General features: G+C 33.7%; 1 protein-coding gene across 4 annotated transcripts in view; it reads right to left on the minus strand.

The window, feature by feature from the left end:
- The window catches only part of COL11A1 (collagen type XI alpha 1 chain), a 200,902-nt gene that overhangs the window by 69,338 nt on the left and 114,611 nt on the right, over nt 1-16,953 (minus strand). For all 4 annotated transcript variants that reach the window (XM_032867238.1, XM_032867239.1, XM_032867237.1 and 1 more), the window contains 6 exons: nt 14,322-14,375; nt 14,146-14,190; nt 13,943-13,996; nt 13,770-13,814; nt 9,659-9,712; nt 3,559-3,612 (listed from right to left, as the gene is read on the minus strand). In XM_032867238.1, the coding sequence (XP_032723129.1) occupies nt 3,559-3,612; nt 9,659-9,712; nt 13,770-13,814; nt 13,943-13,996; nt 14,146-14,190; nt 14,322-14,375 (306 nt within the window). The remainder of the gene's footprint in view (nt 1-3,558; nt 3,613-9,658; nt 9,713-13,769; nt 13,815-13,942; nt 13,997-14,145; nt 14,191-14,321; nt 14,376-16,953) is intronic.

A 16,953-nucleotide genomic window follows, 5' to 3' on the forward strand; every position in this document is an offset into this window, starting at 1 on the left:
ACTGGTAATCATTTCAGCATTTTATCAGTATTCTTTCTTAAAGTTCCCCCAAATATAGTTACAAATGTACCTTGTAAATAATGCAGCCATTAAGATAAAATCTGGGAGATGTAAACAGCGGGTAGTCACTAAACAAAGCCTTTGAGCATATCTTTCGGTGTCTTTATTTCTCTAGACTCCTGGGTTAGTCATTCTGTATGACTGTTCTATGATTGGCAAATTTCCTTCTCATGTAAGTTAATTTACATTTAATAGTTGGACAAGTAGCTTCAAAATATGGGGAGAAAAACCTTCCGAACTGAATTAAAGCAAATGGCCTTTGCCAAAGTACTGGCGGCAACATGAGACTGGAAATAATAAGACTGAAGAGCAAAGGGCAGAAACTGTAGTCCTGTATTTATACAGTAACCTCCCAGATAACTGATTGAATTATTAATAGTAACAGAATTTTTATAGTAGGGAAAAGGAAAATAACCTATATTTGTAATTACTTGAATTGACATTTCAGGGAAAGAAAACAGATTTCTTTTACTTTTTAAAATCCATTAATCTTAAGATCAACAGGGTTTCTCTTGAGATCCCACTTTCAATAGCAAAACAGGGACATCTGGGAGCTCAATCAGTTCAGTGCCTGCTTTCAGCTCAGGTCATGATCCGGGTCCTGGGATCGAGTCCTGCATCGGGATCCCTGCTCAATGAGGAGCCGGCTTTTCCCTCTCCTTCTGCCTGACACTCCCCCTGCTTGTACTCTCTGTCAAATAAAGGAGTAAAGTCTTTAAAAAAATAATCTTTAAAAAACAGTAAAACAAACTAATACAAGGGGACTATATCATAGAATATGTTTTACATTCTTAGCCATGCTGATTTTCTAACCCTTCTCTGAATATAGCCATACACCACATACTTGCATAGCCTGTTCCTTCTGTCTGGATTACCCTTCTCCTAATTTCTGATCACCAAGTTTGACATGAAGATATAAATGCAATACTGAATGTGAAAAAAAAATTAAAGTCTTAATTTTTTTTCCTTAGCAACTGTAAGAGCAAGAACAGCACACAAAAAAATGCTTATAATAATAATTAATGAAAATCAACTGATTAAAAATCAATGCTTAATTGAGGAAATTCTGTGAAAAATGTGGAAAGAGAAAACCTTGGGTGCTAGCACATCTGACTAGGTGACTGATTCGGGAGGAACTGGAGGACGGCTTGTTTATGTTTGCTCCTTTAATACATTCAGAGTATTTGTAAATATCCAATAAATGTAACAAAGACCTTGTACAAGAAAATTATATAGTTCACAATGTAGTGTGCTTGTTAAATATTGTCATGTAATAAGACTATACTTGCCGTTTAATTTTAGAATAATAAGTTAAATTATGTTTTTCAAAGTCCCTGAAAATGGAGATAGCTTTGCTATGTTGGGTCTGCTGTAAGACCCAGTAAAAATGTTAACTTCTATTCTGATAATCTGTAGGAGACTAAGTTAATTTTAGGATGACTGTAGGATTTGGCCAGTGTGTTCCTGAGACAAATTTGGGTTGTTTCAGTATAACAGAAATTGTTTCGAATTATTGCCAGTGGCTTAAAAAGCTTTGAATTTTAAAACGGGAGAATGACACTTCAATTCAAGGAATTCTCACTGGGGACTAATCTCAAATATAACAAAAGAATTTCTCCTTGAAAATAAGGTGACACATATATAGCAGCATATGGCTGCTCTAGATTCTGGTTCTTTCTATACAAGGCAATCCTTTGAATCCCAGTCAGCACAGAACAAAGTGAGAAAGAAAGGTTCCTGACTGCAGGATGATGCACTCTTGCTCTTCAAAGTGGATTTGAGGGGGCCTGGGTGGCTCATTCGGTTAAACGGCTGCCTTCGGCTCAGGTCATGATCCCAGGGTCCTGGGATCGAGCCCCACATCAGGCTCCCTGCTCAGGCAGGAGCCTGTTTCTCCCTCTCCCTCTGTCTGCCGCTCTGCCTACTTGTGCTCTCTATCACTCTGTCAAATAAATAAATGAAATCTTAAAAAAATAAAAAGTGGATTTGAAATCAGAAATACAATATTCCATTTTTCCATGAGAAACTACTGAAGGAGAAGATCTATCTTAGAATCACTAGTTAATATGCTATTTTAATATGCTTTGTTTAAATTTAAATGTTATATATAAAATAGTTCCTCTGGGTAGAAGCAGAAAGTCTTGATTAAATTAAAGACAAAAGGGATTTTATAATGCCTATTCTCTAGGTACCCCCTTTTCAAAAGACAGTTTGAAAATATTCTAGAGTTACTCCCACGAAACTACACAATGACTTAGTTAAAAATGATTGACTGCAAGATTTGAATGAGAGTACATTTGCAAATCTGAGTATGGATTCTCCACTAAAGAGTTTATTTTATGCTCCTCATGCAGATGTAATTCCCGGGAGGAAACCCAAACAATTTTACTCTTTGGTCTCACTAAATCATATTTGATTCTGCTTTTGAAATCCAAGACTTTGAAGTTTACAATCTGACTAAAACGAAGAAGCTATTACACTAAGCATCATCACATGGTGAGCAAAACAGGAATTGAGTTGCTGCTGATAGAATGTTTATCCTACGCAAAAAGATCATCCCGTTTTCAGATTTGTTGCTGTGTGTGCACTACAGTGCAACTCCAAATGTGTCTTCATGCTGGCTGCATGCCCTAAAATGACTTCGAAACACATCGTGAAAGCTAGTCTGTGTTGTGATTTCCTTAGGAAATCTGGATAAAATTAATCAATGGTGAGATCCAAGAATTGAGTCCAAGGAAATGTGCTAAGCTATGGTAACTTCTGATTAAACTAACATCCCCCTGGAAAAGCCAGACACATGGTTTGGTAACACTGGCAGAATAAATAAACAAACCCACTGGGATTTTTAAACCATACTTCAAGTGCCAGTTTCCCCCTTGCCCAAATCACTGTTATTCATATAAGGTATTCAGACAAATTATTTAATGTTACAGTCTCATAATTTTAAAATAAAATTCAGTTACAATTTTCATTTACATTTTCTTACTTGAGGCGAGAGGATGCATTTGACATCGTTTCAACACAGTTACAGACTGATGGTTCTAATACCAGAAAATATTTCATCCTTTTGTTCTGGATAGAAGAATGTATTAAATGCACGGCCTAGTGTACATGTTTCCTTTAGAGAGTGGACGTGTGACAGGGTTGGACAGAATATATCTTTAAATAAATACTTCTTTGAAAAGGTCAAGGTTGACAACCTTGGAGAGGTGTCCAAAAGATAACGGGCTCTTCTCTGTCAGCTCAACCCTAAAGTGCTGTTCTTGACAGTAAAGACAGTAAAATCAAACCCCATATCCTCAAGTATATTCATTTGTGGTGGGATACAAATTTGGGTCAATTTATGTATTTTATACATACATTTTTTTAATAAAAGTTTCAATGAGATTAATTTCTCCATTGTCCAAAACCTAGTAAACCTCATAATAAAGTAGCTTTTTGTGAAATGATGAGGTACTAGAGATGGAAATTTTCAGGCAAAAGGGTGGGGTCACTTACAGTCTCTCCACGTTGTCCAGGGTGTCCTGGCAGGCCATCCTTCCCAGGTGGTCCCTGAAATCACAAATATTAAATACCACATGTCATAAATATTCCTTGAAATTGTTTATACTTTAAACGTTATCTGTTAGACAATTTTCTCATCATATTTTCATTAGGTATCATATTTTGATGTTCTGTTGATTTTATATACAATAGTGGTATGTGTATATATCTCTTTAGGATAATTCTATCTGTAACTGTGACCAAGAGAAGATTGTTATTACTCCCTTATGAACATTTTACATTTATAAATGATTTCATTAACATCTATTTTTAAAAAACACATTCATACAGATCTGTATTTTTAATTTTACAAAAAGGTTTAGTTCTTCGGTAATTGACAAAGGAGTGTTTGTTTTTCCCCTCTTTTTTGGTGATCTGTTCCTAACTCAATTTCCTGTGCATCAAGATCTGGATAGCAGAAAGATAGTGTCCTCTAGTGGTGGTCTGAGCTTCTAACTGATAAGAATGAAAAGAAATACAAACTTAGAAACAAGGGCACTTTGTCTCTCAATTGCTTCAAATAAAGGGAAGAAGGTCAGGTCTATGATCAATTCTAGAAGTCATCAAGGCCAAATTTTCCCAGCTGGTTTTCTTAAATATCCTCTTGGACACATAATGTTTGTTAAGCCCTGGACAGCCGCTCTACTATGTACCACTTTCTCTAAAGGATGCTGTCTGTGTCATGACTGAAGAAATAAACGAAGCAATTAACTGAATACTTAAACAACTCCGTGTGGTTCCTGTGTTTTAGATACTTAGTAGAACTATAGATTGCTTCTTTAGTCTGCACTATGGATTAGTCATCCTACTCAGAAACCATTAAGTATTGGGGTCAGATTTCAAAACAGGTTTAATAGGTAGAGGCAGAAATATTCTCACCCTCCAGATAAACGAAGATAAATGATCATTTTAGTAATATTTTTAACAATAACAGATACACCTCTCACACCCTGTTAATCATTTAAATCTACTTATTTTAAAAATACATTATTTACAAAAATCTATTTTCAAATATCAATTATTATTATACTGAGTTAGGAAATAAGGCTTTCTTTCAAAAGAAGATTATTTTCACTGACAGCTTTGTTTCACCAGAGTAAGGCTTTTTGACTTTGGCTTCAAAAACTCAGGAGAAAGGCCTGACTCCCAGCTCTGTTCCCTGATCTCATCTCATCCCGGGCTGCCATGTGAACTAACAGCTCTGAATCAATGACTGTTCTTATGACACTTCACAAGATTATCGCTTACTTGGTGATCTGCTCATGGTTCCCATGATGACCTCAGTGAGTCTAGTGTCATCCTCTGAAAAGACCAAAACTGGAGTGTTTTTAACCAAGGCCCCAAAACATTTCTTCTTTCTTAACCACCTATTACATATTTTTATGTATTAGGCACTAGATATGCAGTCAATAAGAGTTAGCTCTGCCCTCAGTTTAAAGGTGAAGCACAGAAATAAGTAGTTAATTGATAGCAGACTTCATGTAAGTTCAGTAATTCAAAACAGTAAACAAAAAGTCTATAGTGTATTATTATTTTGATACATATAGGAATAAATGTACTGTCAATCGGGGGCAGGAGTTTTAACTAAAAACACAGAGAGTGGCAGCTAAAGGATAGTAAACAGGAATGGGGCATTCCCCCCATACTAAAAGGCCTCTCAAATGATGTGTTTTGCCATCAGCATAAACCATTTACACATTTTCTAACAATCTGTAAATATATATTTCAATATCTCATTACATTTGCTGATTTGAGAAGCACAGGTTATACTTTTATTGCAAAACATCATAATCCTATAAAATGGTGATCTTAGGGGTGCCTGGGTGGCTCAGTGGGTTAAAGCCTCTGCCTTTGGCTCAGGTCATAATCCCAGGGTCCTGGGATCGAGCCCCGCATCGGGCTTTCTGCTCAGTGGGGAGCCTGCTTCTCCTCTCTATCTCTCTGCCTGCCTCTCTGCCTACTTGTGATCTCTGTCAAATAAATAAATTTTTAAAAAATCTTTAAAAAAATGGTGGTCTTAAATCAAAATAATGTCACCTTGATATGAATACAACATGACTTTTAATGACTTTCCCACATATCGTGAGGGAACAGCATTAATAGACTACATAAAGAATTCATAGCATTATCATTTTTTGATTTAAGTATATATTTTAAATATTAAGTGAGTAATTCTAAATAATTATAATGCTCCCACACTACTATCCAATAAAATAAAGCAGAATGATTACCAAATAATTTCACAGCATTAATTTTAAAATAATTTTATTGGTCAAAATAGAACGGACCTTTGATGTGGTTGAAGGGCAGTGGCAACAAATTTACCCAAAATGAGAGTGTGCAAGGCAATCTGTGAAAAGACACTTATAAATAAGTGTTAAGGATATTTTTTTCACTTCCCACTGGAACTGAATTTTGATTTTTCCTCTTCTATAAATAGAATGTATCTCATAATAGTTGTGTTATAAATCTCAATCACCTCGAGTTAAAATTCTTCTTCATGGGATAACTATATCCTGACACTGGCATGAGATTAACAGACTCTACACATGAACATTCCAAGCACTCTATACATAATCCATTTGTGTATGTGTATATGTGTGAATTTATATATAAAAACATACACACACGCATGCATACACACACATACACATTTTCTGATTACAAGGAAGATGACCCAATTTATTTGTAGGAAAAGGAGTTTGGCTCTAGCCTCCACCTGAATTGCTTCTTTCCATATGAAAGAGATGAAGGCATTACTGTCCTAAATGTTATAAAACTGCATACTAGAGAAATAATAGGTACTTTTAGTTCATGCTCTGATGTTTCACTTGTCACAGAAACAGAGTACAAAAATCATTTTGTTTAGCAGTGAAAGCAATGTTGCTTAACAATGTCATGCTTCTCCAACTAGACTGCATGCTTCTCAAATGTAGGTACTTATTATACTTCTAATACTTCTTAGAGACAAAATGCATGCATGATTAATGGCTCAAAACTTGTTGAAAGATATATGAGAGAATGGACTGAAAAAGTCTGAGGAAAAATGGGTCAAACGGTTTTCCTTGACAATAAAATTACATTACATGAAGAAAACAATTCTTAACAATATGTACAATATGTACAAATATAAATGGTATGATAATGTGGTACTTATATGTATCACTGGATTTTATGTTCCTAAACAATGATCTATGCACACAGCTTCAAAATACTTATGAAAAATGTCTTATGGCGGTGCCTGCGTGGTTCAGTGAGTTAAGTCTCTGCCTTCAGCTCAGGTCATGATCTCAGGGTCCTGGGATCAAGCCCCACATCAAGCTCTCTGTTCAGCAGGGAGCCTGCTTCCCCTTCGCTCTCTGCCTACTTGTGATCTCTCTCTCTCTCTGTTAAATAAATAAAATCTTTTTTTAAAAAATGTCTTATGAATACATTTTTGGAACTGTGTTTTCACTTCACTACATGTGTAACTTTGCGTTACTATATTACATTTTGAAGGGAACTGAGATGGTGGGTAAACAACACTAAATACAGGTAGTATTGATACTATCCTATATTTAATACTAACTATTTGCATTAAGCCTTTTAAAGTACTATAATATAGATAACAATTCTTTTTTGATATGTTTGCAGTAATAAAGCAAAATATTGTTGAAAATAATATTTTAAACACAGTGTCTAAAAATTGTTGCCAGGGTGCCTGGGTGGCTCAGTGGGTTAAAGCCTCTGCCTTCAGCTCAGGTCACGATTTCAGGGTCCTGGGATTGAGCCCCGTATCGGGCTCTCTGTTCAGGAGGGAGCCTGCTTCCTCCTCTCTCTCTGCCTGTCTCTCTGCCTACTTGTGATCTCTGTCTGTCAAATAAATAAATAAAATCTTTTAAAAAATAAATAAATAAATAAAATAAAAATTGTTGCCAAAAGAGATGGCTTCAACATTTAATATTTACTATAAGTCAGTATTTCATGATAAATAATTCATATTTTGAAGATGTGAGCTAAAGTCACACTTGAAAGTTATCAGTAAAATTGAGAATTATTCAATTCAATAAAAAACTGGATGCCCATATTCATCTAGTTATAAATTATTTTCAACATATTTAAAAGTATAATGTAATCAGATGTAATGTTTATTTAAAATTTTAACATCCTAGTTCAGAATTTTCTGAATTGTTTCTTTATGTGAGATTGTTACAGGGATATATTTGGTTAATTATAATTATTTGAAAATAGAGAACTGGGATATACAATTTTTGAAATACTGGCATATATAAAAAGTCCCATATAACCTCCTCATACAAGGTGAATGTTGTGGTTTTGTCAAAAAGATTCAGTTCAAAATCAATTTAGAATATTCAGTTGAAAAATGTATATCAATAAGCCCCCAAAAGAAAATATCCAGAATGTGAATAAAACTACTAGTAATGATTTAGTTATCTGTATTACTGCAGTGAAAAAAACATTTGGTTCTCAAATTATTGACTGAAAATTTTAACTATACTTAGCTTCCTGCTGAGTTGATCATAGCCAAACTACGTTGGTTTTATTTTTGGTCAAATATTTTTTATCTTTGTTACTTAAAGTATGGCCCATGGAGTAGTAGCATTGATATCACCTGGACCGTTGTCAGTAAGGTCAAGACTCAAAACTAATCCCAGACCTATTAAATCCAATCTACATTTTTAACAAGGTACCCACACAATTTGTATGCACATTAAAGTTTGCATAGCATTATCTGGTGTAGACCGGAAGAGTGGCTCACAAATTTTAGCGTGCATCAGAACTATCTGGAGAATTTACTAAACACAGGGGCCACCCGCTTGGAGTTCTGACTAGCTGAGGAAGGTAGCATGTCTAAGAAATCTCCAGTGGTACTACGATGCTCTGACCCAAAGAACACACTTTGAGAACAACTTCCTTAGACACATGGGTGCTACAGCCTGAAACTGTGTTGAAATGCATGTTGAAATCCTACGTTATATGTTGAAATTCATATACTGAAATCCTAACCCTCAGAGGCGATGTTATTAGTCCCTTGGTCCTTTGGGAGGTGCTTGCCTCATGAAGATGAGAACTTCAGGAATGAAATCAGGGACATGAAAGCGGCCCCGGAGAGCTCCCTAACCCCTTCTGCCACATGAAGATACCATAAGAAGTCTGTTACTTGAAAGGGAGCCCTCACCTGACCACACTGGTATGCTGATCTAGGACCTCCAGCCTCCAGAACTGTGAGAAATACATTTCTGTTGTTTATAAGCTAGCTGGTCTCTGTGTGTGTTTTTTTGTTTGGTTGGTTTTGGCATTTTTTTTTTTTTTGTTACTGGAGCCAGAATGGACTAAAACAGTGGGTAAGTTGATTCTAGTTCTCATAAATAAACTGAGTAGATTGCTAAGAAAAGAAGCAGAAAACAACTGAGCGTTGAGCATGTCCTATGTTTCCATGAATATTTACGTATGAGAATAAAGGATTTCAGTTAACTTTGTGAAGCTCTTTGAATATCTCAGCAAATTATATAAAAAGGGGGTATAAATCAAGAAGGGTTAGCATTACATTGTTTAAAAGAATGCATTATGGAAACAAAAATAATAAATACAAATAAATTATAATGATATGTAAGTAATGTCAGAATGCTAGAGCATATTTAGGAAGTGACATTTTGACAAATACATTGGGTGATGGAAGACAAAAGAGAAATACTGATAAAATAAATATTTAACAATCAGTAGTAATTTTTAAAGCCATCAATAATATTCATTGCAGGAGAGGAGTATTGGAGAGAATAACACCCATGCATGTTTTTTCCATCTTTAATATACTTTTAAAGGATATTTACTAAGATATTTTTGAATTACATCAGAAACACTCAATAAACTGAAACTGAATAAGTTAAACAAATTGAAAAATGTACATTCTTTGACACTATGAATTGCAATTTTGTTTTTATTAGAATTTTCATCAAAATTTGTATCTAAAAATTATTTAAAATAAAACCATGACTCTCAAAAATTTGGAAACATTGTCCAATGGAGAAAGATAAAGAAAACCTATGGCACTCACAGGAGGGCCTTTTGGTCCAGGGAATCCAACTGGACCCTGAGGTCCTTGAGGGCCCTGAAAAGAAAAAGCAGTGAAGAAATTTAGGAATATGCATTGAAAGATACATCTTTATACTTTACTGTTTATTTCTACAGATGAACCAAAACATAACATATAGCTTCTTCACCGTAATGACAGAACTGAGGCAATGCAACAGGCTAATCTATGCTAATCTAAAAGCTAAATGCATGATTTTTCACATTATTCAGTACGCAAAAGCACACACATCAATGGTCTTAAATCAAGAAAACTGTAAACATTTATATTTATATTTATTTTATATTTATAATTCATATTAAAAGTGAACTGAGGGGCACCTGGGTGGCTCAGTGGGTTAAGCCTCTGCCTTCAGCTCAGGTCATGAGTTCAGGGTCCTGGGATTGAGCCTTGCATTGGGCTCTGCTCAGCAGCGAGCCTGCTTCCCCCTCTCTCTCTGCCTACCTCTCTGCCTACTTGTGACCTTTCTCTCTGTGTCAAATAAATAAATAAAAAAACTTTAAAAAAATTTTAAAAGAACATAGATGAACATAGATGTATCAAGAAGTTCCACAGATGCTGGACTTTTTCCCCCCAATTTTATTTTATTTTATTTCCTTTCAGTGTTCCAAAATTCATTGTTTATGCACTACACCCAGTGTTCCATGCAATACATGCCCTCCATAATACCCACCACCAGACTCACCCAACTCCCCACCCCCTTCCCCTTCAAAACCCTCAGTTTGTTTCTCAGAGTCCACAGTAACTCATGGTTTGCTGGACTTTTAACATTGGTTGGAAACATCCCCAAACAGAGAGTATCTCAATTCCATAGCCCTCCCCCAAAAAGTTATTTTTAAAATTGACTCTATAAATGTTCTGACTCCAGCCAAACAAAACTAAAAGAAAGAAACAAGTGGCTAATTCAGAAAGACCTTTAACTCATTTCTATATTTAAAATTTATTTTCTGAAAATGTCAATATCTCATTTTACTCACATATAAACTTCTTTGTAGACAAGATAAAAACATATTGTATCATCATTCCCATTAACATTCAATCCAAATATACATTCATAATATTGTTCTTAACTTGATGCCTAATTAACTACATTATTCAACACTCATATTTACACATCTTTAAAATGCAAAAAGTAAACTTTACTATAGAGACAGCAAAATAATTGCTAAAATAATCCTTTCTGTTCCCAGAACATAATAATTATATTCCTAAAATAAATATAAAATGGAAGAAAATATAAATAAGATTTAATTAACTCAACTAGAATAAGATTTATTTATATTTAAATAAAAAATAAAGTTCACTAAAATTAGTATTTAATAGAATTTATTCTTTTCAATTTATCAGTTTAGTTTTTCCAAGGGAAATATTACCATTTTTAAGCAAACACTAGTTCAGAAATCATCACAAATTATTACTACCAGCATCTCATCTTAAAATCAAAAAGAAACTTCAAATTTAGACATGTCATTAAATAAATAGATATCAGTGTGTTTACCCAAAATGCTGGGCAACTTTTGGGACTTACAGATTTTGGTATTCTTATTAAAGTACAAAACTATCATTCTTCAGTATCTATCATAATAACTTAAGAATATTATAAACACAATTTTATTTTAAATACAAAATTTTAAAAGTATTATTTTTTTTAGGTCATGTAGCAAGCTCAATTTTTCTAATTTCTTAAAATGTCATTTCTTTGCTTTCTATATTTTGGTTCCTTTTCAAATAAAATTTGATTTTGAATTTAAATTTTTTTAATGAAAAAGCTTTCAAAAATCACTTCTCTAGAGAATATAAAGAGAAAGTCTTTATAAAATTCCACAAAAAGTATTTATATGTTCTGTCTGTATTAATCAAAATAGTTTCCAGTTGAAGTGGAAAATACATACTCAGTATAAAGATACTATTGGAACTCAATCAGGGTTCCCAGATAAAATACCTAGTGTCAGTGAAATTTGAATTTTAGATAAATAAGGAATAATTTTAATATGTCCTAAATATTGCAAGGGACATGCTTAAACCCAAACTATTCTGTTATTTATGTAAAAATTGAGTTTCATAGTTCTCGTCTTTGTTTTTGTTTTGCTTTTGCTTAATTTGGTGATCTAGACCCAAATAAAAGCTATGAGCTAAATCTTTAATAACAGACATCCATGATCTGCAAATCATGAGTACAAGGAATTATATTAAATTTCAGAGTATCCTAATGAGTGTGTGTGTGTGTGTGTATTCCTATATATATAAAATATCCTAAGCCATGTATATAATATGTACATATAATACTATGTATATTTATAAACAAATATATTATTAAAGAAGTCATGGGCAAATATAGGTATTTCCGTTTCTAGTCTAGTTCAAGGTACTACAAAACTCTCTCTCTAAACTTCCCAAGTCATATATTTTGATGATGTTATTTCTATCATTTATCAACTATGCCTAAGACATAACTAAATAGTTTATGACAAGTAAAATCCTTTGCAGAAAATTAGGATATAATAGGGATAAAATGTTTCATCAACTACGCAGAACACAGGAAATATGTTCTGTATATTTAAAATGTATGAATGCTATCGAAAATGGTTACCAGCTTAAATTTTTTTTATACTAACCTTTACTTTCATCCTCAAAATATACTTTTCTTATTCTCAAAGTATTTTTACAATTACAAATAATCATGTGTTGGGTGGTGCCTGGATGGCTCAGTAGTTAAGCATCTGCCTTTGGCTCAGGTCATGATCCCAGGGTCCTGGAATTGAACCCCATGTCAGGATCTCTGCTCAGCAGGGAGTCTGCTTCTCCCTTTCCCATTCCCGCTGCTTGTTTTCCCTCTCTGTCTGTCTCTATTTCTATCAAATACATTAATTAATTTTTAAAAATCAGGCTGTTGAGCCACAGTGTTTTGTTACAAAATTGTAAATACATATGGTTGATCGTGATATTTTGGAATGCATAAGCAAGATATGAGCATAAAAATTTGCTATAATTTATGAAATAATTCTATTCCATTTAATGATTTAGCCATTTTAATTAAACTACATCTTCTTATTAAGATGACTTTGGCCATAAAATTGTTCAAATATATATATTATTTATGAACTCAAAACATACAGAACTGATTGAATTTGGGAATAGTTTATCAACAGTGAGAAACATTTAGTAGAAGTTTAATTAAATTAAATATGAACTAAAGCCTGGAAACAACCGTAATTAAATGTTTATTCTTGTGTCTTACCTACTGACACTTCTGTTACAAATAGAAACTTTGTCCCCCCCAAAATTACTTATTCTCAGTTTTCTTTGTATAAATATCACAAGATGTTTCTGTTTTTCTTTTTGTGAAACACCTATTACAAATTTCAAACAATAATATACAAAAATATATCACTATGACTGCATAATCCCGAACATTGCTATAGAATATGAAGAAGTGAATCTAATTTCTTTAAAAGTGACACAGAATTAATATTTAAAATTATTTAAAGAAGATAGCTTTCAAAAACTCTGGCTACAAAAATGCTGTATTTTGCCAAAAGAAAACAAATAAAGGGCATGCTTACTCATGTATATTTAGCTTTATTTTATATCAATTGAAAATCAATTTACTAAATAGTTTTTCTATTTACTGGAATAGATGTTTTATCTTGATTTGAATGTGTATCGATTGTGACTTAACGGCTACTGGGAGCTTGCATTTTACCAGCACAATGCTGCTTCCAGAGCTATGGACAAAATGAATATCAATAAGGAAAGCGAGGGGAGTGAAGGAGAAGGCGCAGGTGTTATAGAGATATTTAAAAAAAAAATTGTTTTGGCTTGAGTTTAGAAGTGACATCATAGGGCAATTATGCACAATATTACTCTCATTTCGATAACAAAATTAGTAGTACATAACGGATTCTGCTTTTCTTAAAAAGAAGTCAATGAAAAATAGAGGAATTTTTAAACTCTGACTAGATTTTGCAAACCACTGTGCCCATCCATTTGCAGACACTAGTACCTTTTCCCAGAAATGTAAACACTTGCAAACTATTAATATTAATTTTATATTATGTTACTGTGTCATACTTACTCTTTCACCAGGAGGTCCTGGAGGGCCATCACCACCTGAAGTGCCCTACAACAACAACAACAACAAAAAGAAAAGAAAAGAAAAGAAAAATCAGTTTTGATTACTTCTCCTAGCTTTCGTCCTCTGGAAGAGGAACAGAGAACAAACCCTAATGGAAGGAGTACTCAGAATACCTTTGGGCCAGGTTTCCCAGTGGGACCTCTCGCGCCTCTGGAACCTCGAGGACCCTGCACGGGAGAGCAAAAGATGAAAACTGATCCAGTGCCAAGTACATCCAAAAGCAGAGAACCAGCGTGTATTTTCGAAGAGAATTATCTTGGAAAATGAAATCCAGACCAAAAAATGAAAAGCGTGATTTTTAAATCAAGGCACCCACCGTTGGACCACGCTGACCCCGAGGACCTGGTTTGCCAGCGACACCCTGCCAAAGAAGTTTAAACAGTTTCAGTATGTAGCAAATCACAGTCCACTGTGAGTCGAGTGCCGAGTGATAGGTACTCATGCTAGAACATTAAATTCCAAAGTTTAAGGGAATATGCTTATATATCATACCCGTGCACCTTTCTCTCCATTGGCACCTGGAAACCCAGGAAATCCCGTGGAACCCTACAAGAATAAAAGCAAGAAACAATGAGCATGGTAACTAACATTTTTAGCCATAGGCTGCAAACCTATTGGAACACACTGAGTCTCACAAGCTGGTAATATTTAAATCAGACACAGAATTTTAAGATACTATACAACTTCTATGAATCTATTTGAAAATGAACTTACAGTGACATCTGAGATCCTAGAAGCATTGAAAGCATGAATTGATAAAAAAAATTTCAGTTTTTAACTTTAAAATAATTATTCAGATATCATTTCTTATATTAGAAAATAGCAATTAAAGGACATTTTATATAGAAAAATTTTCACTTACAATTCTATATCATGAGCATGAATAATTAGATGTTAAAATGGGATTTTTATAAAAGTTCTCCTGAATTAACATTATTGTATTTGCATACTTATCACTTTTTAGTTTATTTTTATACCTTTAGAACTAAATAAAATCATAAAGACTAACAATCTTCTTCCACCTTTTCCATTTGATGTTTGACTGTGGTTAGAGCTAGCTGAGAGTCTAAGTCAGGAAACCTAGCATTAAAATCCTGTTTTTGGAATTCCAAAGACATAACTTCAAGACTTATATTTATCATACATTCACCTACGTAAGCTGGGTACATTACTTATCCTCTTTGAGCATAGTCTTTTATCATGCAAAACGAGGGCACTTACCCACATCTTATAGGCACTTTGAATTTGTGGGAGGTTGGGATAAAGGAAGGCAAGGTATAAAAATGATAATAGTAGATAACAATAAATACTGGTTATTTAGAGATGTAATAAGCACAATAAAGGCATCATGTCATTTCATCCACAAACAGCCACATTTTACAGATGGAATATAATTCTCCCATTTCGCCTAGTGCCTATGTCCAGATTTTCTTCTGTTCAGAGATTCTTTTGAACATGACTGTGATTGGTTTGTCCCATCACTGAATCATGAAATAGAACAGATTAAGGGTCAGATCCTTTCTCCTCAATTTGCTAACTATGAGACTCTGGAAAGGGTGAGAGCGCTTCCAAATACTCACTTTTCCTGTTCAGACCACTACACAAATTAAATGCAGTAACATGTAAAGTATCTAGCAAAGAGTAGTAGACACTTCCCCACATGTTAAGGGAGATGTAACAAAGCCTTCTTTGACTTGAATCCATTCCCTGCTTTTTTATCCTTCCATTCATTTCGATTGAATTACCCCTAAAATAATATTTCTCCAAGGGACATGTGGCCCCTCCACAACAGAATAATCCAGAGTGATTCCATACTATCAGGATCTATCTCTCTGGCGTAGGATCCAGGAACCTGCATTTTAAACCATTTCTCCAGGTGATATATACAACAGATACCAATTGTATTTCCTCCACAACTCAGGAAAATCATATGTGAAGGCTTATGGGAGCTGATAATCAAAACACTAACCCCTGGTAGTTACTGCTAACCTTCCTCTTATGACCCACTTCCCAATATATTCTAATTCATGTCTATAGAGATTACTAAGTGATTCACCTGAGGACAATTGTTAGGATATGTAATGTTCACATAATGGGGAAATAATGTCTGCAAATTACATTTTTTAAAGGGCTTTCAAAGCCATTGCTCTTTCTCTATGGAGAATCAGAAAGTTAGATCTGGTAGAGCATTACTGTGTGACTACTCTAAGAACCTGACAAACGACTATAATCCAACATGGAAATAATCTACTCTATCAGATTTTATTTGAGAACAAATACTCATTTCTGTCTTGAGTAGAATAGATAACTAATCATATTTACAGAGACTCTAAACAAATTGCTCTATGCATCAATTTTATTTTTAATAAATTTATTTTCTTACATAGTTTCTGCTCTAAGCAACTTATAGGAAAAGAATAAAAATGCCCAAACCACCAACTAAAGAGTTTATAATATATGGGCATATTCTTCCTCTTTTCTCACATAAGGGGTTACCACCAAAATATACAATTCCCATGAAAAGGCATTATAATGCTTTTAAATGGAAAGAACAAACAGCAAACAAATGCCCAAAAGTCAAAAGCTAATGATGAAATTGGCCCACCAACTGTGAAACTTTCAAAATTATTTGAATGTTGTTTTAAATATAAAGAATCCTATGTTAAAATAGATTTTACTTTTTGAAGTAGCTATCATTTTATAGTACTTACAGAGGTGCAACTTTCAAATACCCATTGTGATTTATATTGTTAGAAAATTATCAAATAAGTTACATTGTCTAATTATAGTCCTTAAATCGCCTAAAAGAGATTAGCAGCCAAATTTCACTTTTAGTACAATACAGATTTAAATCTATTCAAAATTCATTAGTTTCCACATAGGAAAAAAATGTAAAGCTATCTATGATCTTTGATGACCCCATTATTTTTTGTTTTGGGACCAAGAAACATAAATCATTTTTGATCATAAGAAAGTTGTTATAGTGAAAAGTAATATTAAAAAAATAAAAACCAAAGTTTCAGACATTTTGGCTAAAGAGTAAAGAAAAATGTTTGATTCCTCTAGGAAGAAACATTTCTGTCCAGTTATTCTGTTCTATTTTGTTAATAAAAATAACTCAAAG

The sequence above is a fragment of the Lontra canadensis genome, unplaced genomic scaffold (assembly GCF_010015895.1).
Source record: "Lontra canadensis isolate GAN:19392208 unplaced genomic scaffold, GSC_riverotter_1.0 scaffold33, whole genome shotgun sequence".
Taxonomy (NCBI): Eukaryota; Metazoa; Chordata; class Mammalia; order Carnivora; family Mustelidae; genus Lontra; species Lontra canadensis.